This window comes from Caloenas nicobarica, chromosome 1 (genome assembly GCF_036013445.1).
Source record: "Caloenas nicobarica isolate bCalNic1 chromosome 1, bCalNic1.hap1, whole genome shotgun sequence".
In the NCBI taxonomy this organism is placed as follows: Eukaryota; Metazoa; Chordata; class Aves; order Columbiformes; family Columbidae; genus Caloenas; species Caloenas nicobarica.
Genome location: NC_088245.1, coordinates 78094318 through 78117583, shown reverse-complemented (window position 1 = coordinate 78117583; position 23266 = coordinate 78094318). Strand labels below are relative to the sequence as shown.

Below are 23266 nucleotides of genomic sequence, written 5' to 3'. Positions count from 1 at the left end.
GGGTGCAGCTCAGAGTAGTTCCTCACAGATAAGTCAGTTCTGCTTTCTCTCCATGCCATCCCCTTCTCCTCTCTGCTCATAATATGTTGAATGGGAAAAGCGAGGAGCAGCAGCATCCACATAACCTGGAGTTAGTGCAGGGGAAGCAGCACAGCTATGGCACGTGGCGGGCTTCAGGAGGATGAGGAAATAGGCACAGAGAAACACGTGGAAGAGATGTGATAACTGTCACAGCACGGTATATTTAACAGTCAGCCTCTTACCATCACGTCTCAGGGTGCTGCGCCCATGCACCTCTCTGTGTGTGATGTACATGTGAGTGGTCTGTGATGTACATGTGTGCACGTGCACTTGCATACGTGTGCCTGCATCGGCATTTGGGGTAGCGCTTGGGAGGCTGCAAAGGAGATTTAGTAACAGAAATCTCAGCCTTGCTTGTGACAAATTTATAACTTTCTATGCACTGTGGGTCAAACATTTACAAGAATGCCTTTTGCTTCTGGTAAAACCAACCACAGGAAGGGCAAGGAAGGATGTAGTGGTGGCAAAATGCAGAACCCACCATCACCCTGAAGAGTGCAACGACAAAAACTGAAAGTCTGAGCTCCCCAAAATAAACTGTCTGTGTTTGAGGGCTGTAACAGCAAAAAGAGGAACTCTTGGTCTTTATTCTGCTATACCAGAGGGATGAAAAAGCTGTAACTAGAGCAAGTGGTCACAAGCAACTGTCAGGAAAGTTACTGAAGAGCCACATGTTGCAGAAAAAAAATAAGTCAGATGGAACTCTGAAACTGCAAGGACCACAGCAAAGAAATATTATGGAAATCGGGTCAGCTAAGCCCAGTGGAAGGCCCAGCCACCAAAAAGCCACTTCAACATAGCAAAGCGTAAGAGGCTGTTTGGAGAGTGGAGCCAGCAAAGGAACCTGGCAACAATGGCCTTACTGAGGAGGGACCACGCTCATATCCTGCCCATCCCAGGGCGAGTGAAAGGGCACGAATGGAGAGAGCTTGGGGTCAAAGATCAGCATTCCTGTGCCAAGAATCATAGCTTTTCATTAGCGGAGGACAGAGAAAGGCCCCAGATTGCCTGCCCTTCCATTGCTTTGTTTTGATATGGGGCTTGACATGGGTGCAAAGCTATTGTGAGCCGACACATGTACTGTGTCACAGAAATGCAAGAAGAGGAAAAGTCCTTTTTTTTTTTTTTTTTTGTAAAAAAGATGGATATTTTTTATAGCATACAGAGTCAACCATGCCATTTAATTTTACAGAACAGGAAGGAACTCAGTAAATTGCTGCAAAAATATCCAGCCTTATGCAACCATAATGCCAACTATGGATCAGACATTTAGAATAGCTGTGGAGTGGCACCATGCACCTCCCCAGCACCCCGAATATGTATCTAGAGACAGAGCTTAATCTACACCTCAGCTAGCCAGAGTACCCTTGGTAGTGACCTCTTCTGTAAAATGACCCCAGCAGTCAATTCATATATAGTTTTTGGCCTATATTCTACTCCCCCAAAATTATTTTCCATTGTCACAAACTCTGGTAAGTCACTTAACACAAACTGTAAGGAGAAGACATAAAATACCAATGTTTCGATTTGGCGGGCATTTGAATTTACATTATAAGCATTCATACAAGGAGTGAATCATCATACAAGCTAAGAAGCCACAGCTGTTTTCTAAAAATCCTATGATTTTCGCTGATATGTACAGTCCTACATGCAATACAAGAGTAGAACGTGGTCAACCACAACAACATATTAACAACACTTACTTATTTGAATGTGCTGCAAGCATGCAAGCATAACTCAGTAACTGTTTTTGCATTCCTTGCTTGAAAGAAACATTGCATAATACTAGTGTAACTATAGATTGCTTTCTTTTCTTTTCCCATTGAGTATTCAATTCCTAACAACACTTAATAAGCATAATGAATGTAGAACACTCCCTATCCCTATTCATTTATTTCTTCTTAGTAAAAACATTTTTTAAAACTTTGGCCCTTAAATGACATACCAAATGCTATCATTCATGATATAATCAAGAAATATGTGATCTTTCCTTTTTTAATTTAAAAAAAATCTTTTCAATACTCTTAACATAATTGAAAGATAAAAGCATTTTTTATACCAACTGCTCTGAAGAATTAATATCCCATTAAATAAAAGCCTTCAGTGTACAATCTACCTCTACCAGTAGAGAAGTAAAAGTGATTAAGAAAAGCTTGAGGGCACTACAATATAATTTGAAGGGAGAAAACAGTAAAAAGGCCAAGTTTTTCTTATTGGCTAACTAGTATATTTAAAGCAATAGGAATCTTCTCAGTTCAAGTTTACTTGGTATCATAACTAAGTTACTATTTAAAATACAATAATAATAATAATAATAATAGTGTTTTACGATCTGATTGATATAAGTGAGCTGTTAACATTAAAAGACAAAGCTAAGAAGACATTAACTGCTTTGCTCTATGCTGTTATTTCACTAAAATAGAGCCTACCGAATCCCATAGAGTGGCTTATCCCAGTGAGACAGCTTACTTGTCCTGCTCTCAGCAGCTTTCCAGATAAAGTCATGTTGTACACAAACATGAGCCAGAAATCAGAAGAAGGGAAAACTCCTCTTTTTGATCAGACAAGTTTTGTGTGAAGTTTAACTACGTAACACTTTTCTGGAAGCAGCCACACAACAAATAAGACATACCTGATGTGCCAAAATATAGATATTATGGCCAACATCTTTTGGGGAGATGCCATCATCTCCATTCTCCTCCTCGTGGTCACACTCAAGGCCTTGGTTATACGCATTCTTCATCACATCCACCTGTAACACAAACCCAACCAAGAAGAGATGAAATAACTGTAGTTCTCAGGGAAAAAGCACCAAACACACTTGTTCTGTTCAGCTCAAGCCTGGATGGGTGCCCTGCAGTCCTGCAAGAAGAGTGAGCAGTCTGAGAAAACCTGAATAAAGACAAGCTTGAAGTATTTACGAAGCTCCGAACTGCCACATTTCTCCTCAGCAAAACTTCTGCAACCATGAGAAATGAACAGGGATGCTGAGCCTCTCTGAACAGGTGTTTTTAAAAATGCTTTTAAAGGCAGAGCCACAGGTACCACAGGTAGACTTGCGCAGCACATACAGTGCAGTCATGATCTCTCTCTGGCTAGAGCTGGCTGCAACGTCACTCAGCGTAGTCCACACAATTTAACAGGGGAAAACACCAAACCAAACCAAACAACACTAAACCAAGATGAAAAGGAAGACACAGGTCTGGGCAGGGTGATGGGGTAATTCCAAAATATTCGAAAGCCTCTTACAGAACCAACGGGGGAGAAATCCTCCTTTCCCCACACAGGGCCTGATCCTGTGGTTGTACCGGGGGGACGGCCTCATCATGATGTTGTGTCACCATGGTGGTGAGTCCCGAAACCAACAAGACACTGGGCTCTGCCCCAGTGCAGGGGCCGGTGCCCACAGATCTCCCCACAAAACAGGTTTTTCAGCCACTGCTCTTACGTGGTCGATTGGATTAGAAAAAATTTCTCCAAACTTACAACCTATTTAAAATTCCTGGAGACGTACACAAATATCATGGTTGTTCCGAAATACAGCAACAACTGCTTGTAAGTCTGTCTGTTTGCTCATGAGACATATATGTATAACATACAACATACATATCTATAATATACATATAATATGCCTACACACACACTTCTGTTAGCACTGTTCCACAAACTGTACAAGCTTAATTTCCCAGCCCCTGACAAAGCATACTTGAAGACAGTCTACCAGAGGATGATAATATAGTTAGGAAACAATTACAGAAAAGTGCTTGGAACGAACAAAAATAATGAAGTCGTAAAGACTGAAATCATGCATGCTTGATCCTTTCAAAGTACTTTTTGTGAATTAGTACTATCCTGATACATTGTGTCACTATACGCTGCCAACACTTTTCAGCTTAGATGCAGATAATTTTTTAAATGTTTTAATGGCAGATTTTTTTTCAGCCAAAAGATTTATGAATATTCAGAAGTTTTCTCACCAGTTCCCTTGGTCTCATGTTGAAAAGGATTCTTTCCGCATTCTCGCTGTCATGCCTGCTTTCCATAATAGCCAGCAAAAGCTTGGAGGCATTGTTCTAGAGATACAAAACCAAGTTAATGCAAATTTAAAAATCTATTTCATGGATTAACGAACCTTGCATTTGTTTTAATTGAGATTATGAGGAGCACTTTTTTAGCGGATAAGATTTTAAACTACTTCCATCTTTTATTTTACTGACATATCTAATAGGGTTTTTCTCCCATTTTAATGTCAGCACACTATAAGGCTAACTAACCCTGCATGCTATATTGGAAGAAGTATTTTAAATATTGAAAAATATTCAACTTAATTACAGAGCCTTCTTCTATACTGTGCAAAAGAAATGAAATCCCATTTCCTTTTCTTATTGCCCACCTGGCAATTTTTGCCATGGCTTTCTGTTAAAAGAATACTCAACAGAGGTAACTGCAAAATGTATTACACTGAAGGTTTCATTATTCAGGCAGGCTTCCTTACCCATTGGTTTTTATAGAGTCTGACTGGTTATTATTTGAAAGCCTGTAAAATAAACTGTTTTCATACATTCCTGGGATCTTGTTTCACTAACAAATATTCCTGGGGGAACATATAAAGATATTCTTTACTTTGTCAGCTGGCTGCTTTTCACCAAGCTCTCTCCCAAGGATTCAATAGCATGAGCATTAGCAGCAGTGACCCAGTAGCGCCTTAGACTTCCGAGACCTGACTTCCAGTTACATCTGATGCTGTGAACGGGAGAGGAAGAATGGCTTTGGAGGTTTGATGGCTTTCTGGCAGAGCATGGTTACCTTGGTTCACCTGTCGCAGCATCCCCTCACGATTACAGACTGAGCTGCTTGAATACTCAGAAGCAGACCGCAGTACCACGATACAGGTAGGGGCCCCTAAAACTCTCAACCCACCATACAGCTTCGTTCTCAGCTGCTTATTGCCCAACATCAGTAATTCAAACTGAAATTTCTCACAGTGTGTGTGTGCCTCAGACAATTAGTATGGGCAATTCTGGAGGAAAACTCTTCAGCTGCATTTGGGACTGAGGCCAAAAAGGTATTATTTTCTGCATGTTCAAGCAACTTCTGTTTTAAGCAGCCTTTGTATCTCCAGGTTTTGATAGCAGAGCCGAAAATCTGCAGCACTAGAGGCCAAGATAACAGCCATGCAAGTTGTAGTCCCCAGGGAAAACCCAGCCAAATTTGTTCAACTTGTAAGTATTTTCTAAATTACAATTTGAATACTATACTGTAGAAACTTGCTAGTTTCGTAAATAAAAGCCCACAGAGTTTCCTCTTGGTGGGCACAGAATCAAAAACCCATGCAGGTTGAACCACAAAATCATGCACTCGAGGCTGTCCTCTGCACCAATCTTCCAGCAGTCCCACCCCCTGCTTAAAGCAGGTTGCTCAGGGCTGTGTCAAGCTGAGGTTTGAACATCTCCAACTGGAGGCCTGTAGGTTGAGAAGTCAGCTGCAGAAGGAAGGCGTAGATGGACGGAGGGTTGATTAATAGAATGAGGATTTATACATGGCAGGGGACCTAGGACCTTCTGGGAGTTGAGTGAGAAGCCAGGACAGAGGACCCTGGGCTTGCCAACTCAAGAATGAGATAAGGACAAAGAACAACAGATGAGAAGACCAGACTGGGACTGGCTAAAGGAGAGCAGGACTCCATATGGATTTTTCCATAGTTCCCCTTTGCTCCAAAATAAAATCAGGACTGTCCATCGGAAAGGTCTAGTCAGACTCCTTACCTTGCAACCTACACTGCAGAAGTTTAATGGGCACAGAGAACGAGACCAGGCAGAGGGAAAGGACAGCATTTTGATTAAGACTCCTGACAGGGTGCGGCTCTGAAGAACTGGATGCTTCATTTTCTGCTGCAGTTTTCCCTTACAGTGGTGACCAAGTCAGCTGTGGTAGCATTGGTAGGATCTCTAACTGAGGAGGAGAGAAGGGGACAAGACAGGCTGCCAGGTAGCTTGAGAAGGAAGGGGAAGAAACAGTGGAGGAAGGCACCAGTCTACTCAGAGTGAGGACTTTGAAGCCATCTCCCAGTGCAGACAACACTGGGGATGGAGAGAAGGCTGCTGTGGCTTCCAGAAAGTGAAGAAGGGCAGAGGGTGGGTAGGACTTTGTGTCATCAACAGCCAGCTTCTTTCCACTGACTCAGCAAAAGTGCCATGCCACAGCCTAGAATTACAGCAGGCACATACATTCTCCAGTTTTTTTCTCTCTTTGATCACTTGTAACTGACACTGAGATGCTCATTTGACTATATGTACCTGCTTTGAGACCTTAGGATCTGATTTGCATTCCCAGATATCAATGAGGAAAAGAGGTCCATTAATTGGAAAATATAGTATAAAGTTCTTCGTGACACGCGTTAGTACTGCAAAAAATCAGTTCCCAGGTGCTACAGACAGGACAGCCCAAAATACTCCTGGCCTTCATTTCTCTTTACCTGGTTTCACACCTCATCTCCTCGTAAGAATTTTGGTGTGAAGCAACTAGATGTAGCCAAAAAGATACTCGTATTAGACTCTCTCTACCCCTGGACTACAATATCTCTTCATCTTACCAGTATACAGAGTAGCAGATACTGAGGTCATGCTACGTGCCAGGGCTTAAATACTAGTCAGTAAGGAAGGCCAGAGGGTCACACTCAAAATAACGAGAGGCAGAACAGAACACTGGGCATCTGTGCACTCACTGAACACTGTCTACCCTGCTCACTAAACAATTTGGGAGTCCAGTGGAAAACATAATCCATGAAGATGTAATTAAATACCACATCACAAACTATGTGCAAAACAAGCTAAATTAAGATGGCATGGGAAAATGTAATTCTGCATTGCCCTTGCTTTGGTTGAGAGTATGAGTTCAACATATGATGTTCCCTGAAAACAGTGTCTGAGCTTGTTTGTATATGTAAGAGTGTGGGCCTATATAATTTGCATTCTGTATTTCACTGCAAAATGTATCTATCTGCAACTTCAGAGTTGCCTATGAACACTGACAGATTGTCAATGCTAAACATCACCTGGTAAATTCGGTGCTATATTATTTCTATGTGTTGTCACTCAAAATAAAATCCAGTAACTTCCGAATTCGGATCTAATTCTTGACACCACATCTGGCCCAGCACTGTGTCCAGTTCTGAGCTCCCCAGTATGAGAGAGATATGGACTTACTGGAACTAGTCCAGCAAAAAGCCACAAAGATAATTAATGGAATGGAGCATTTTTCATAGAAGGAGTGGCTGAGAGCTGGGACTGTTCAGCCTGGAGAAGAGAGGACTCAGAGGGATGTTAAATACCTGATGGGAGGGAATGAAGAAGAGGGAGCCAGACTTTTCTCAGCAGTGCCCAGTGAGAGGACAAGAGGCAATGTACACAGATTAAGACACCTTAAATTCCATCTAAACACAAGAAAACACTTTTTTACTGTGAGAGTGATCAAACAGTGGAATAGGTTGCCCAGACAGGTCGTGGAGTCTCCAACTGTGGAGATATTCAACTGGACATGGTCCTGGGAAACCTGCTCTAGCTGACCCTTCTTGATCAGCGGGTTAGACGAGATGACCTCAGGATGTCCCTTCTAACCTAAATGACTCTGTGATTCTGTAAAATCAGAATCACTTTCACAGTTTGAACTTTCGGTATCATTCACCACCGTTTTTGCTATTTAAGTAAGAGTAAGGCACATATAGCCTTCTGTGAACAAGGCCAAACTGGTCCTTGCAGCAATGCCTCTAAACTTCACTTTTGGTTATTACATAGAAAACATGTTCTACAAGCATTTGCTAGCTTCATAATAATGAAAATGGCACTGGAGTTACTGTAGCTAGGTCTTTACAGAGAATTAAATTTAGACTTCAAAAGAACTGTCTGCATGTTCAAAGTTAAATGTCTCCTTAAGTGTTTTGCTTGAGGGGGGCCTGAATTGCAGTGCCATTCAAAAATGTAATTACCGTTATTAAAATAATGTGTAAAGCACTGTTGATTCAATGCTTCATTGTACATGATATATAGCTATATTAATTATTTTATTAGACATCCATAATGTTGCCAATATGATGCAGTGCAGCTACCACAAAGTATTTGCTGGTTGTGGAGAGGAAACAGGCTATCTGCAAGAAAAGGCAATAACTCAAGGCTCCTCCTGGACAAGTTCTACGCTACTTGGCACATGGACCAGAGGAAAACATCTATGAGCCTATGCAGCTTTCCAGAGAATACTAAACAAAATTACAAGCCCTCCCACTCTACACTTTGTCCTCCTCCTCAGAGAACAATGAGAAGAGAAATAAAATACAATTTACTTTAGCCTTGTTTTCAACTTTATTTGACATTATGGGTCACCTGATATATTATTCTTTCTCTCACATCTCCTTCTCAAATAATTTTTAAGAGTTCAGTATAAACAGTAAATGCCTGACTTGTTACATGTCTGGATAGCGTTGCCATTTAGCAATCCTGTGAGATTTTATACCCACAATATAGACTCTTCATGCCGGTTATATTACGTCTCTTTGATAGGATTTTTTTTAGAAAAGCTCAGGTTATACTCCCAAACACAACAGTGGATCAAAAGGTCTGTGGTAGAAGGCCTGATCAGGATTCAGAAGCTGAGCTGAATTCATTTGCAATGTTTGTTTTCAAAGGCTGCTGAGTATATTATGCTATGGTAAGATTAAGTAAATGTCAGGTTGCCTAGAGCTCTTGCATAGGTATGTCTTCGATTATTACTCAAATTTAAATAAACAAATTTACATTTACTGTACCTTCAGCTGAAGCACCAAGTCCATGCAGTATTTGCCAAGAGGGTTTATGTCATTCAAGATGAGTGCAATTATAATATCAATCCCATTAGATTCATGGGTGGCTATGCAAGTCTGCAAAATAAGAGAAGGGAGTTGGAGGCAAGGGGGGAAGGGAGGGAGGGAAGGAAGGGGAGAAAGAGGGACACGGGACAGGCGGAGGGAGGGAGGGAGGGAGAGAGAGTATATGCACATCAGCAAATTCCCCAAAGAAAACCCCAACAGAACTTGAAGGACCTTGTAACAGCAATGAACCTCCCAGTCAAAGCAGAGCAGCCTGAAAACAGGCCACAAGAGGTGCTGGAGGAGACCTGCGTAGTACAGAACTAACCCCAACACTGCCAGCAGTGAAGCACACAGCTGGAACAAAGGTGGTATAAGCTAAAATACACTTGCAGAGAATGATGCAGGGTTTGGCACCAAGTGGTACAAGTTAGAGACAGCAGCCCACAGGAACGCTGCCAGATTCAGCTGAACACGCATCCAGAGACATAAAAGACATGTCTGAATGTAGGCACAGTCAAATTTGCACAGTCAAGTTCTTAATTTGCATTCAGCATCCACCATTAATATTGCTGTTATAGCATGAAGTGTTTGCAAAGATTAAGGTTTTCTACATGCATCCGGACATGTCCTGCACAGGAGGACATTTCTGGTCATGGAATTCAAAACTGTTATTATGACCAATGGTACTTCCCAAACGCTTTTACAGCCTTGTAAATAAGTGTCAGTTATACAAGCCTATGTTATGTTTTTCTAACAAGTTTATAGGACAATAGGACAGGAAAAATTTTCCAGAAAGACAGAGAGGAAAAAATGAAAACGAGAGTGTGGAGCATTTGTCTATGAAATACAATGACTCAGACTTGGAGTTGGTGTAAACAAGCGTAACTCAAATCCTGAGGACTTCCCAGCAGGTAGGTCTAAGTAATAAAGTGTAACTAATCATTCCCTTTTGCTATCAGTGTTCCTCAAGTAAACTTGTTGGAGAACAAGTTAACTTGAGACAGATTTCTTTTTCTTCCATCTCCAGTCCTGTAATTGTTACTTTTTACAGATGTTTTTTCCCCACCCATTAGTGAATCAAATGTGACTGTTCAAAATTTAGTCCACTAAAGGATTTGTTTGTTTTTAAAGAATTAAGTAAAGGCTGTTGATTACCAGCAATGGCAATAGAAGCACTCTGCACTTCATTTGTGCATGTTAATGAAGTAGCATTAATACTGCACGTATCTCTTCTGGTATTTCTAGTATCAAGAATAGATAACCTTTGTAATTTCACCCACCACAATACTCCCATTACTAATCCATAGTAAAAATTCTGCAATTTCATCCACTGCGACAACTTCACTACAATTCTCTTCAGATAAAATATGGCAGCATGTAACTACATTTTTTACCTTGCTATACTACCTCAGCACTATAGAGGAATCTACCAAAAGTCACAGCTATATGACTTGAAAAGACTGCATCAAGCAAGGCACAGAAGATTAGAAGCGTGATCTTCAGTCTTGTCCATTTCACTATTGATATAATAATTAAAGATGCTGATAAGCAGTATAGCAAGATAGTAAGTGAAACTTTGTGGCAGTCATGTTAATTGAGGAAAGTAAATTTTAGCAACCAACATAAAAACCAGCAAAGACAAATTGTATGACAATGAAGAAAACAAGATTATGTTTTCAATGTACTTCCACAACTATGACTTGAAATCCAGTCTCGCAGGGTGAGGTTTGAGCCATGGACCCACTGACATAATACATTAAACTCTCTCCAAAAATACAGGAAACCCAGGACAGATGTGGACATACTACAGGAAGAAACTATATTACATTCTGACATAAAAGTATAGCCCAGGCCTCACGAAAGCTTGAAATGCGTTAAGACTAGTCATAGCAATTACAAGTGAATTTATGTTGTTAAGAACACTGAATGGTTTACAATAAGCACACAGTTACCATACATCCAGGCATATTCTTCTGCATCCACAAGTTATTTGAGCCCTACCTGATTTTCATGGCATGGACCTTGGCAATATTCAGTCAAGCTTTCCAGCGTCTGGTTCACAAGAGCCACATTCCTCTCATTTATGTAAAGCCCCAATAAGCCCAGTCCACCTGTTGTACTTCCACAGATACAGTCCAAAAACTGAAGGGTCTCACAAACAAGGTTGTAATTTGTTTTATTGTTCTGATGTCTTAAAAAATTCTGGTGAATGGAGAAAAGGAATAACAAAAAACCAAGAGAGTCAAGTCAAACACACAGTTTTTTTCATGAAAATATTAAAGGAAACAATGTATGACCATATGACCAGTGTACCTTAGGTACTGTAGAAAATATATGATGCCTTAGTGCAGCAGTTGAGAACCATTATCTGATTAGACCAGTAGAGAAAGAAGGGCTTAGGCAAATGAACTTTGCAAACATCCACACTGGCCTTAAATGTCTTATATATGTCCTGCATATACACTCCATCCATCTTTTTATTACGATCCTTCTCTTGGAAGCTTCTCAACCCCCAGCAGAGCAGGCGTAATGGCACATTACGACTGCTGCTTGGCAGTGTCAGTACAGAACGGTAGCGTAGTTCAAACCACGCCTAACACTGCTCTAAGGGAGGCTGCTGGACACAGCACTGAGGGATATTTGCAGAAAATTCATTTTGCAAAGGTTGCTATGGGGACAGTAATTTCTACCAGAGGGAGTGATTTGTAACAGGGACACATGTAGCATCTTAAAGCCTTCAATCATAATGCCTAGGGAAAAGAGCAGTACCCAAACTTTGCCCAGAAACTTCCTGTGGTCTCCAAGCTCATGGTAAGCAATCCACCATTTGTGCACAGAAACCATACTACTAGGGACATTTAGACAGATCTCAATTCCCTGTGGCTAAGCTGTGGTCCCAAGGAATTCTGAGGACACAAACATGAGCTCAACCAGATCTTGGAAGCCATTCTTGAAAAGGGTTATTTTATGGCTTGGACCAAAAGAAGAACATTTTAGACACCCCTATTCTGTAATAGGAGGCAGGCACAGATGTGCTTTTCTTCCCTTATGACGTTCCAGCTCCTGTAATACTTCTTTTGAAGCTCAGCTCAAAATCACTTTACCTGGAGCTCTCGGTTGTGGTTCTCGCACAGCAACTGAAGAAATCTCAATATTGGCTGCATGATTGCTATGGCAGGGCTCATGATTGCTTCTTCTGCGGACTTCTCTTCTGCGTTTGCAGCATCTGTTCCTGAGCCCATAAGATCTATTTCTGGGTCCATCTCTCTTCTATACACAGAGTAAGCCTTGGACGTTGCAGAAGATGCTTCTGTTAACTGCCCTTTCATACCCTCTTTCAGATGCAGGGTTGAATCCTTTACTGAAAACAAGATAATTTTCCTTCATTTTTGAAACTCTTTCTCCTCATTTGATTAAACAATAAGAAAACAATAATAATGAATGCAAGTTTTTCTTTGTTGGTGCCTAACTTTTCAAAGACCTCTAGGCAACTTACAAAGAATATCAAAGCAACATTCATGCAGGGATAGCATGTTCCAATTAAACCACAAACCAGAGTGAAACAGAACATTAAAACAAAAAGCCCTACTATTTCTCTCCCATATACAATAAATGACGAGAACAATGGAAGGACCACAGGGTGGGAAATCGGTTCCTGCGCTTGCTCTTGTGAAATAGCCCCATTAGCAGCAGCCTCTACTTCTGCTTCTCTAAAAATATGGTTCTATATCTTCTACTGGCACTAACTGGCTTAGCTTCACTGATTTCACCAAAGGTAATTCCTTTAAACCAGCTTAAGAGGTGGCGTATAATTTAGAGAAAAACAGGCAGAAAGACGCAAATTAGCAATGATTAATATTAAAGCTTATTGATCAATGCAGCATAGTATCAGTGGTGCAGTGTGGTTTGAATATAATGAACTTCTTCCCCTCTACTCTGCCCTGGTGAGACCTCATCTGGAATATTGTGTCCAGTTCTGGGCCCCTCAGTTCAAGAAGGACAGGGAACTGCTGGAGAGAGTCCAGCGCAGGGCAACAAAGATGATGAAGGGAGTGGAGCATCTCCCTTATGAGGAAAGGCTGAGGGAGCTGGGGCTCTTTAGCTTGGAGAAGAGGAGACTGAGGGGTGACCTCATCAATGTTTATAAATATATAAAGGGTGGGTGTCACGAGGATGGAGCCAGGCTCTTCTCAGTGACAACCAACAGTAAGACAAGGGGTAATGGGTTCAAGCTGGAACACAAGAGGTTCCACTTAAATTTGAGAAGAAACAACTTCTCAGTGAGGGTGCCAGAGCACTGGAACAGGCTGCACAGGGGGGTTGTGGAGTCTCCTTCTCTGGAGACATTCAAAACCCGCCTGGACGCCTTCCTGTGTAACCTCATCTGGGTGTTCCTGCCCTGGCAGGCGGATTGGACTAGATGATCTTTCGAGGTCCCTTCCAATCCCTAACATTCTGTGATTCTGCCCTTGTTTACATGGGTGCATCTTTACCTCTCTTTTTGGGAACAGATATAGTCAGGTCACTATCATCATCTTTCTTTTTGCTCCCCAAATCAATCGTGTTCACTGTCACTGTTGATCGTATCTCCTGCTGAGCAGCTTTCATGCGGTCATACAGGACTTTAAAGAATTTTTCTGATTTTTTTTGCTCCTTCAGTTGCTGGTAAGTCGAATACTGCAAAAAAAAATTCTTTAGATATCAATCTTCTAAGAAGAATAAATACAAAAATACACTATTTTTTATGAAACAAATGATGAATAATTACTTCACTTACACAAAACAAATGTCGGTCACTGCCTGACCCGTTCTTTCACAGAGTGATATACAAGGCTGCTAACAAAGATCGATTATAACATTTTAAAATTTGGATAAACTGGTGAACACTGCTATTTGCAACCTTTAAAATGTCACAATATTACACCTGAAGTTAAATTACTTGGTGACACTCTCCATTTCTCCAGGCATTCTAGAGTTATAATATTCCATCTATAAATAATGGTGAAAAGTAACTGTTATTATGTAACAATAAGGGGAATCATGAACATGTAATATTATAGCTTAGATTGTGTACATTCTTTGTACTTCACACAGAATGGAAATTAATATTTTAGGTTATTAAGTCCAGTCTCTCAGTATTACTGTCACACTGGTTGAGTATAATTTTCAACAGTTTACAAAATCAATCTTAAAGTAAAAGCCTTTTACGGCCCCTAACCATTCATTTTGGAAAGCTGCAACAAAATTTCCGTTCTTTAAGATTTTCTGGACACTCTCTAAGGGTCACATAAATCTGTATCTTTTTTACAGAACAAAGATACAAGAAGGGATTCCCCTCATTTGACTTTTATAGTCTTGCAATGAGGTGTAAGTTGGTAACTCAGGCTCCCTTCATAGGCAATGATGAGATATGCAGTGAGAGATTCACACCACCTCGCCCCTCTCATGATACCTCTGCTGATCATAGAGTAAGAATAAACAATAATCTTATTTGACTAAAGTTGAGTGAGAGGGCTATCATTCACAAAAACTAGAATCTGTAGTTTAAAGCAGTTATTTTCTATGGAATGGGGTACTGACAAATTGACAGTTTTTCTCTCTTTGGAGATTTTGATTAATGTCCCCAGGCATTTCCAAAAAAACACTTTTTTTTTTCTGTTATAAACTTGAAAGTATTGTAATTTTTAATTTTGCAAAGAGAGATACGAAATAACTGGAAATAATGCTTGTATGGCAAAGACCAGATTAAAAGAAGCACTGTGCTACACAGAAGGGGACAGTTAAAAAATGCTGTATTCTGTTAAAGACTCTACACTATCAGATATTGCATAATAACAGGGCATATTTACATTTGTATTATACGGTCACATATTATAGTTTCACAGAACTCACAGCAAAAAGGTTCTTTTTATTTGTCTCCAGACTACATGCATTTGAAAATCAATACATGAATAAATAAATAAGTAAATAAGTACCTGTGTTTGTGTGTTTCCACCTTCAAGCAATGCAATACCAAGCAAAATGCCTTCTGAGAAAATTCTGTCATTTTTGGTGTTTACTATAACATCTATGACTAGTTCTGATGCACCTTCTTTATCCAGAAGGCACTGAATATCACACATTGTTACCCCAGACTTATCTGAGTCTTGTCCTGAAAATCCACCTGCAAATTACACAAACACATACCATTCATGTTTGTTTCACATATGTATATGAAAATGAATCTATTAGTAATAATCATTTGTCTCATGCACACAGCAGCAATGTAATATATTTAATTTTGAAATTCCGTTTGAGGCAAAATTCCCCTTGATACAAAAAAGATTTTTGAGTAAAACTGCAATGTTCAGCTCCAAGAATAAGAAATAAAACAAAACCCCAAGCCACTGTTCTGTTGTGATATTCAGACAATAAAGAAGTTGGAAATGACACAGATTTGTCCACCAAACCCCTTCTTTAATTGCACTGCTGCATACGCTAAGTTGTGTGTATGGTCACTGCTCTGAGACCACGTTTAAACCTGCTTTTCAGTCTCAGGCATAATCTACACAAAGGTTGTGTACTGGTAAATGCACTCTGGTTACGGGTATGACCTCCTAGCTAAATGCTTTTGCCAGTATAACTCCTAGACCATTAGCATCGCAATGATGTTCTTTGAGAATAGAGACTTGAGTTAATCCAAATTAAAGGTGCAGTTTTAAGGAATTTTGTTAAATTATATTAGCTTATTAAACCAACTATATTTTATTAGCACAGATTGCCATTTTCCCTCCTATACTTACTTTTATATAGATGTAACTGCATCTGCTTCATTAGGAAAAACATAGTACTGCTTTAATCAGTCAGTACTGCTTTGATGAAAGTGATTGAAATGGTTCAGACTTTCTTTGTGATGACACCATACACACACACACACATATATACATATACACGCTTTTTAGACAAGAGAACTAAAAAAAGAGTAAAACTTTACTCTCCTGTTTGTTAGGGAGAAAAAAATTGGTGTACAGGATATTAAGGCTGCAAACATTTCCAGTGTCTACACTGAAACAGTTGAAGAGGATCAGTTGGGCAACATCTGGAAATGCCTGCAAATCTGGGCATGCCTTTAAACAGTCTGAAAATGCAATGGCGAGTATTTGGACCTGGCTCTATACCTAGCTTTTGCCCCATTTCCTATGACATACGTTATTTTGGGTTTTCTTAGAAACCACCCTACAGTAGCAGAATCATGCAAAAAATTAGGTTATAAGGGACCTAGAGAGACCACCTACTCAAACCTCCTGCTCATGGTAGTCAGAGCAAGTTCATCAGAGTCTTGTCCAGTGAAGTTGTAATGAGAACTGACATATTCTGCAACCTCTCAGGGAAATCTATTCCATTGCCTAGCCAGTACATTTGTGAGATGCTTTTCCTTATATCTTTTTTTTTTTTTTTTAATTCATATACCAGTAACGGATCCAGAATTTCAACAAATTTGTTAGTTTCCAGAAACAGCAACATCTTTGTTCAGATGCTTTGTGCTTTGCTGGATTTCTGGAGGTGGATTTACTGGCAAGTTAAAACGGTATTACAAATTGGACCTAAACTGAACGATTGACTGTGAAGCATGAGGAAAATCTCTACTTTTGTACCACCAAATGCACACCAGCCATCTGAGACAAGTCCATGCAACTTAAAAATACGAAAAGTCTGATACTACCTTTCTTCTCACTGGTTACAGAATGTGTTTGGTTTATTTATCGACTGAATCACTGGAGCCCTTCCAACATGCCTATTAGAAAAAAAATGGTGCTGCCAATTTCATGCTCTTTAAATGATCTGTGTGGATTTACCTCCCACTTGTGCAGTTTTGCTGTAGCTGGCAGACAGAGGCCCATTCATACCACTTCCATATTCTCCTTTAAAGTAGCGATGTAGGAGTATTTTCCTTAAAGTGTTGCCCTTTAAGAGAAAGGTAAAAATAGAAGAAATCAGAGTTGTGGTCAACTTCCTTTGTTTGAAAAGCAAGGTGTTTAACATAGATACATAATTTATTAAGTCTTTCCATATTAATTAGTAAGCATACAAACAGTAAAGGTGTCCAGAAAACAAACACCTGATGGTCTTATGTAACAAATCTCATGGGAAGAATCTAAAATACTGTTGTATAAACCTTCTTTGAAGTTTCTTTTAAAACTGATTATAAGTCAAATATCTCCACCTCAATAACTTTTTACTGGCTAAAGTAAGATGTGCGTATTGAAACAAATTCTACAAAGTGCCAAGGCTCTGCAGTCAGTGTTTGTGCCCTACCCTGCCATGGCAGTACTTTCTTCCTATTTTCTGCTGCTGAGTAGAATCACTCCCTTTTCTCTGATCTCAGATAATCCAGCTGATCATCTGAAAGAAGCCACATCACATGAAATATTAAAACAGACATATGACATTTGATAGAGTAGCTTAAAAAGCATTCTCTGTATCTCCTTGTTCCTTTACTTCCAAAATCACAACCAGTCAAAATTTGCATGCAGCTCTCTGAAGATCTTCCCTTTCATTTTGCCTATGTTCTGCAACACAACACACATTGACTTAAGAGTGAGGGGCATCAATTACTTCACGTTTTAATTTTGCCTTTCGTCTCCCAGGAACACCTGCAGACAACATTCAGCTTTACAGACGCAGTAGATGACACAGCAACTGCAGGTGTATGTGTAACCTAAGATTTTATGAAGAAAGAAGTATGGCAAAGTCTCTGATGATTACCAAGAAGGGGAAAACCTGCTCATTTCAACAGCCCGGCAGCAGAACAAGATGATTTCTTCCTTACTTTTAGTCATCTACTGGTTTTAATGAAAACCAGTTCTTAGAAACACGTGCACCAGAAGCAATCTCAGTACTTACCAGCTCACCAGTGCATGCACATTAGTGCAGCAGTCAACTTTTCAACTGAAACATCTCCGTGGCCACCACATACAGCAAGCAGTGGGGAAGCAAGCCCCAGAAACACCTCAAGAAGCACTACTCACACTCCCACTTGTCTTAACTTAGCAGTATTTCCAAGAGCAACTACATGCCACAGTGGAGCTTCACTGCTTCGTGGACCTCAAGGACAAAGAGGTTGTCCGCCTCCAACAAGTGCCAGAATGCAGTATTCTCTGCGTAGCCTGACAACACAAGCCAACCATTCCTTCCTATTTCTTGTATTTTGATGTTTTCATTTGATAATGGTCTCTACAGAGTTCCCTCAAATGGCCAATGAATGTGCAAGGACTACAGTAAAATATCAAAAGCCATAAATATAGTGGCTGCAAGAAAAAGAAAAAGCATCACCTACACACCTGCGATGCCAGGGAATTTATTAGGTGGACTTTTCAGGTGAGCTTAAGCAACCATGATCTACACTACAGAGGATGACAAAGAACCAGAAGTCTCTGAGGATTTATAGAGACAGATTCCTTGCCAGCCTAGTTTGTGATGGGGTTTAACCCTGCATGCATGGACAAGGTACAATAATCAAGCTCATAAGAGATTTTGAGATGGCTAAGAGCAGCAGCTCCTCCTGCTCAACATCCTGTCTCTAGCTGTGATCCAACGCCAGTGTCTTAGAGGAAAGTGAACCTCTTCCTCATCTCCTGAAGAAGATAAACGTGTTATTGACGAGAAAAAAGTTCCCACAAGACCTGATAAACATGGACTAAGAACCAGGATAAAGTCCCTTTTCAAACTTTCTCGGGCATATATATCACAGAATTGTAAAACTGTATCACACAAATAGGATCAGAGAGCTGAAACCCTTCCTAACTCCAGACTAGGACCCCGTGCAGAATAGGTACTGCATTGAGACAAGATCCTTTAATCAGAAAGGCTGGCATTTGCCATACTACTTCATTAACAACTTGAGCTTGAGGCAACTTCCTCAACCAGCGATCTATGCAGTCTGCTGCTGATTAAGAGAGTGACACAGTAAATCATATAAACAGCCACAGTGCAGAAGAAACACCAAAAGCCATCTCATTATAGTTAAAAATAATACCCGTGGTTACAAGCTTAATTGTTCAATCAAAGTAGCCTTTATTTTATCAGGAAGAATGTTTTAGATCATGAAATTGCATTTGACTAATAAAATGAACGATTTTGCACTTTGGTCTTACTGCGTGGAAGCTAGTAAGTGTTGGCACATCTCAGAACTTCTTCCTGCCTCGGTGCCTTCAAAGAAAAAGGAATCCAGCTCCACCCATACCCAAACTAAGGCATAGATTTCACTTCTTGTCCCAAGGAGCAAGTCTTAATTATTAACATTCCTGCTGTCTTTCACTCCCTCCATCTGTCTCTCAACCTCCCATGAATCCAGACAACACTTACAGTTCTCAGAGGCCAAAGTGTCAAAAGTCAAGGACATCATGTTTGAAACACAGGATTGTGATGGAACTTCTGCTTTGCCTGACAGCTGTGCCGAAAACATGCCCTCAGACTCAGCCCACGTATTTGCATGCTTGGGATCTCCATCCCCTTTGTAATGACCTTGGGTAGCCGTATAACTCCCCCAAGTCTTCTGAAATCAGCGGCCACTCAAAGAGCAGCAGCGCCCAGCAGTATGAACCAGACCTGAGAAACACGCAAATGCTCATGCAATGTATCAGAAACACCTGTCACCTCCAGCACTCAATTGTGTGAGGCACCATGCTAGAAAATGCTAGAAAGACCCTGCTCCCGGAAAGAGTGCCAATTCTGCTAGGGTAGGTGTCTGGGTGTGCTTTTACAGGAATGCCAGAAAACAGAGTCAAGAACAGCCCCACCACGTGGACAAGACAAACTGCTGCCAGGGCAAGTGAGACAGCCAAGCCATTGATGTCCCCATAAACAGTTTCCTAACTTAGTACAGCCACAAAATTAATATTGCCCAAAAGCAAGTGATTGCAGCAGTACCACGAATAAGCAGTTTGCAGCAACTGTTACTGACACTCGCATTACTGAAGCAGAGGTCAAAAATAAAAGCACACGAGGCAAGCACAGTGTTACCTTTCTTGACTCAGTTTCTACACGTGGCAGAAGCCCTGACCTTCCAAGCTGAATCTCTCCCTTGCTGGCTACAATACACTTTCTTTTATACCTCTTATTAGGGTATGGAAATGTCATGTAAACATCGCTCAGCTGACTGCAATCCTTCTATAATGGCTAGAATGTTGTATAGCTTTGAAAAAAATCACAATGAAATATAACAGTCTTATTGTTACCCATGAATACCACTGTATTGTCTGTAACAAAAGCTAGGATAAAGACTGAGGACACAAGAAAGCAACAACTGGTTATTGTTGTTGCAGTTCTAAATAGCTAGCGATTGACAGACAAAAGTTTCCAATAGGGAAAAATTATTCCAATAGGAACATGTAGACACAAACGAATGATGTTTTCTCACTCCATATTTCATTATACTAGTTGGTCTTTAAACTCGATTTAAATGCCTTAATACAACGGTTTATTCACTTTCCTTCTCCAAGCCTGCAAAAGGCTGGTTCCACATAAGGATGGGGGGTTCAATGTGGGGAAGCAACGCCTGAGAAACGTATGTAAGGCTTATCATGGATATCTGCTTCAGCACAACCTCACCGTGTAACACTGCCAAAAATTATTTGTCCTGTCTCATGTAACTTTGCACACCTCTTAAGGAATTGGAATGATATTTATGATGTTCAGGATGCTGAACTAGATGATCTGGCGATATCTTCTGGGTGCCACTGTATGTTAAAATAATGAAGTGGAAATGCTCAGGTTATCGGTGATAACACAGAAAAGGCAGCCACATCCATCAGATGTTTCTATGATTCAGTGGGTAATCTTCTGCATATATTCCAGTATTAACCCAGGAGGACGCATGAAAATTAGGCATATTAAATCTTCAGATTTGAATAACTTACAGTCCATAAAAGAGGAGCTGGCTGGGATCTCTGATCTGCTAATACAGGTTTTCAGAAACTTTGGAACAGAAACAAAATTCCAGAGAACTGGGAGAAATCTAATGTGCAATGACACGCTTATAGTACATGGGAGGTTGGGATACTAGTTCTGGGAAAAACTAAGGAATGGCTGACTTTGAGCCCTATTAATACAAAATTAAAGGAAGCTGCTACAAATCAGCAGCAGTTACAATACTGGCATCATGTTGTTATAATTGCCTTAACACCAGCTTAAGAAAAATAGACCTTCTCAAACTCCTGTTCTTCTCTGTTTTGCAAATGATAAAAAATATCTCTGATTGGCAAAGCTTGGTAAACTGGTGTGACACAATCCCATAAGGCAAAATTTCTGATTAAAGCAAGACATCATAAATGAGTGCATGCGCTTCTAAATGGGCAATCCCACAAAATATTTATTGTCTGCCTGATTTGTTTTTTCAATGAAGTGGAAGAACACAGAAAATAATTATTAATAGCCTTTAGAAAGGACACAAGAAGAAAAGGGGATGAGGTCAAGTCACCAATAACAATTTAGGTGTCATTTATTTAACTGACTAGAAGTAAACAATATGAGCCTCATTATGTCCAAACTTTTGTATATCTAGTTATAGGCATAACACCAATAAAACGCTGAACACAAAAAAAATGGAGGACTCTGTTCCAGGAGTCCATGACTCTGGGGAATAATGGAAGGTCTTGGAGGAAAAATCAGTGGAACGACAATTCTCCAAATCACACGATTCTGGAAAGAATAGCAAGAACAATTATGAAGGATTCGTAAGACTATCTTACTTCTATACATGCAGGGGCATGTTACTGTAGGAATAGTGCATCACAAGTTGGTGTGCACAGTTCAAGAAGAACGCTGACAAGTTGGATTAGGTTTGAAGAAGGTCCACAAGATCGATTAAAGAATACAACATGCCTTCTCATCAGAAATTCAAGGTTTTCAATTTACTCAGCTTATCAGTCTAAACCTGAACTTCACGAACTCCATTTCTGATTATCTAGACAAGAAATCCGATAATGGATGAGTTCAGTCTACAAGATGAAGGTGTAAGACACACTGGTACGAAGCTGAAGACAGAGAACTTCAGCAAGAAAAGAGGTAGAGGAGGCTGGAGTTTTCAGTTTGTGGGTTATGAATTTTATTTTTATTTTATATAACAGTAACGGCATTCAGCTCCTGGAACAGCTTAAGAAGAGGTGTGATAGTCTCTGTTGCTGACAGTTACTAAATCACGACTAGGTGGCTTCTCAGGCAGAAACTATTTGAAGATCTTGTGGTCTACATTAAGAGAACAAGCCTGGTGACAAAAATATGTCATCTCACATAATCTATGAAGACATCATGCCACTTTTTCCTCTAGTAAATATAGATGAGGTTAGAAGCCTGGCTTTCTATGAAGGCTGTTTAAAAACATCTACTTCCACAAGTTTCTTCTCATAATTTATAAATGAAATTTCTACTCTGCTTGGACTGAGTGTCTGCTTCAGGATGATTTTTTGTTGGTTTCCACCCATTTTCACATTATTTTGTTCCTTTATTTCCTTTGGAGACTAAACGTGATAGAGGAAGGATAAGTTTTGCACAAGTGGCTTCTGTGAAGATACCAAGCATGTAAGTTTTATAACCTTTTAAATTATGATTCAACCTGCTCTTGAAATGTAAGATGGCACAGACATCTTCTCATCTCCAAAATGGATCAACGGAGGCACACAGCTACCCCACACACAGCATTGCACAAGCACAAGCTTGGAAGAGAGCCCCAGCGTCTTGACTCCTACTATGTCCACAAAGCGGAAAATTTCTGTCTTCATGATGCCAGCAGCTTCCAGGGGGCTCGCGCGTTGGGGAAGGTTGTTTGTTTTGGGGGGGTGTTTGTTTGTTTTTACACAGAGTGAGCTTTTTCCTGGTTTTGATCCTTTTGCAACAAGATGTTTTCATAGCCAACTGATAGTTGAAACTGATCTATTTTCACGAATAAAATATGACACCCAACAGCAGACGTATTTGCACACTGAGACATTTATTCACCTCAGGGGAAAAGCACTTTTAAATATGAGGTTGGGTCCAGCTGGTGTCCAGCTCTGCTTCCACTAAAATCAACAGGAGATTTGCCAGCAACTTCAGTAGGAGAAGGAGCACACACATACTTGCCTAGCAAAAGTTTTTACACAACTCTAAAAAGAAGAAAACAAAATATGCACCAGACTTCACGACACAGTTCTCCTAGGAGAGCAGAACTGGCCACCCACACCTCTCAGCTGTCTCTCATTAGGCAGAGACGCCCCACTTTTTAAATGTGCCATTGTTAAATCCTACATAAATCTGGTATTAATCCCACTTGTCTTAATACAAAATGCCCACATCACAAACGCTAACTGCTAAACCTGAGGTTGTAACTAG

At 40.3% G+C, this 23266-nt stretch overlaps 1 protein-coding gene across 1 annotated transcript in view; it reads right to left on the bottom strand.

Annotated features, from left to right (window-relative positions):
* Window positions 1-23266, bottom strand: part of ITPR2 (inositol 1,4,5-trisphosphate receptor type 2) — a 273845-nt gene that overhangs the window by 67122 nt on the left and 183457 nt on the right. Inside the window, exons 38-45 of the mRNA XM_065626844.1 lie at window positions 16756-16864; window positions 14896-15083; window positions 13414-13597; window positions 12025-12281; window positions 10922-11122; window positions 8879-8989; window positions 4059-4154; window positions 2714-2833 (exon numbers count right to left, since the gene is read on the bottom strand). Coding sequence (XP_065482916.1) covers window positions 2714-2833; window positions 4059-4154; window positions 8879-8989; window positions 10922-11122; window positions 12025-12281; window positions 13414-13597; window positions 14896-15083; window positions 16756-16864 — 1266 coding nt within the window. The remainder of the gene's footprint in view (window positions 1-2713; window positions 2834-4058; window positions 4155-8878; window positions 8990-10921; window positions 11123-12024; window positions 12282-13413; window positions 13598-14895; window positions 15084-16755; window positions 16865-23266) is intronic.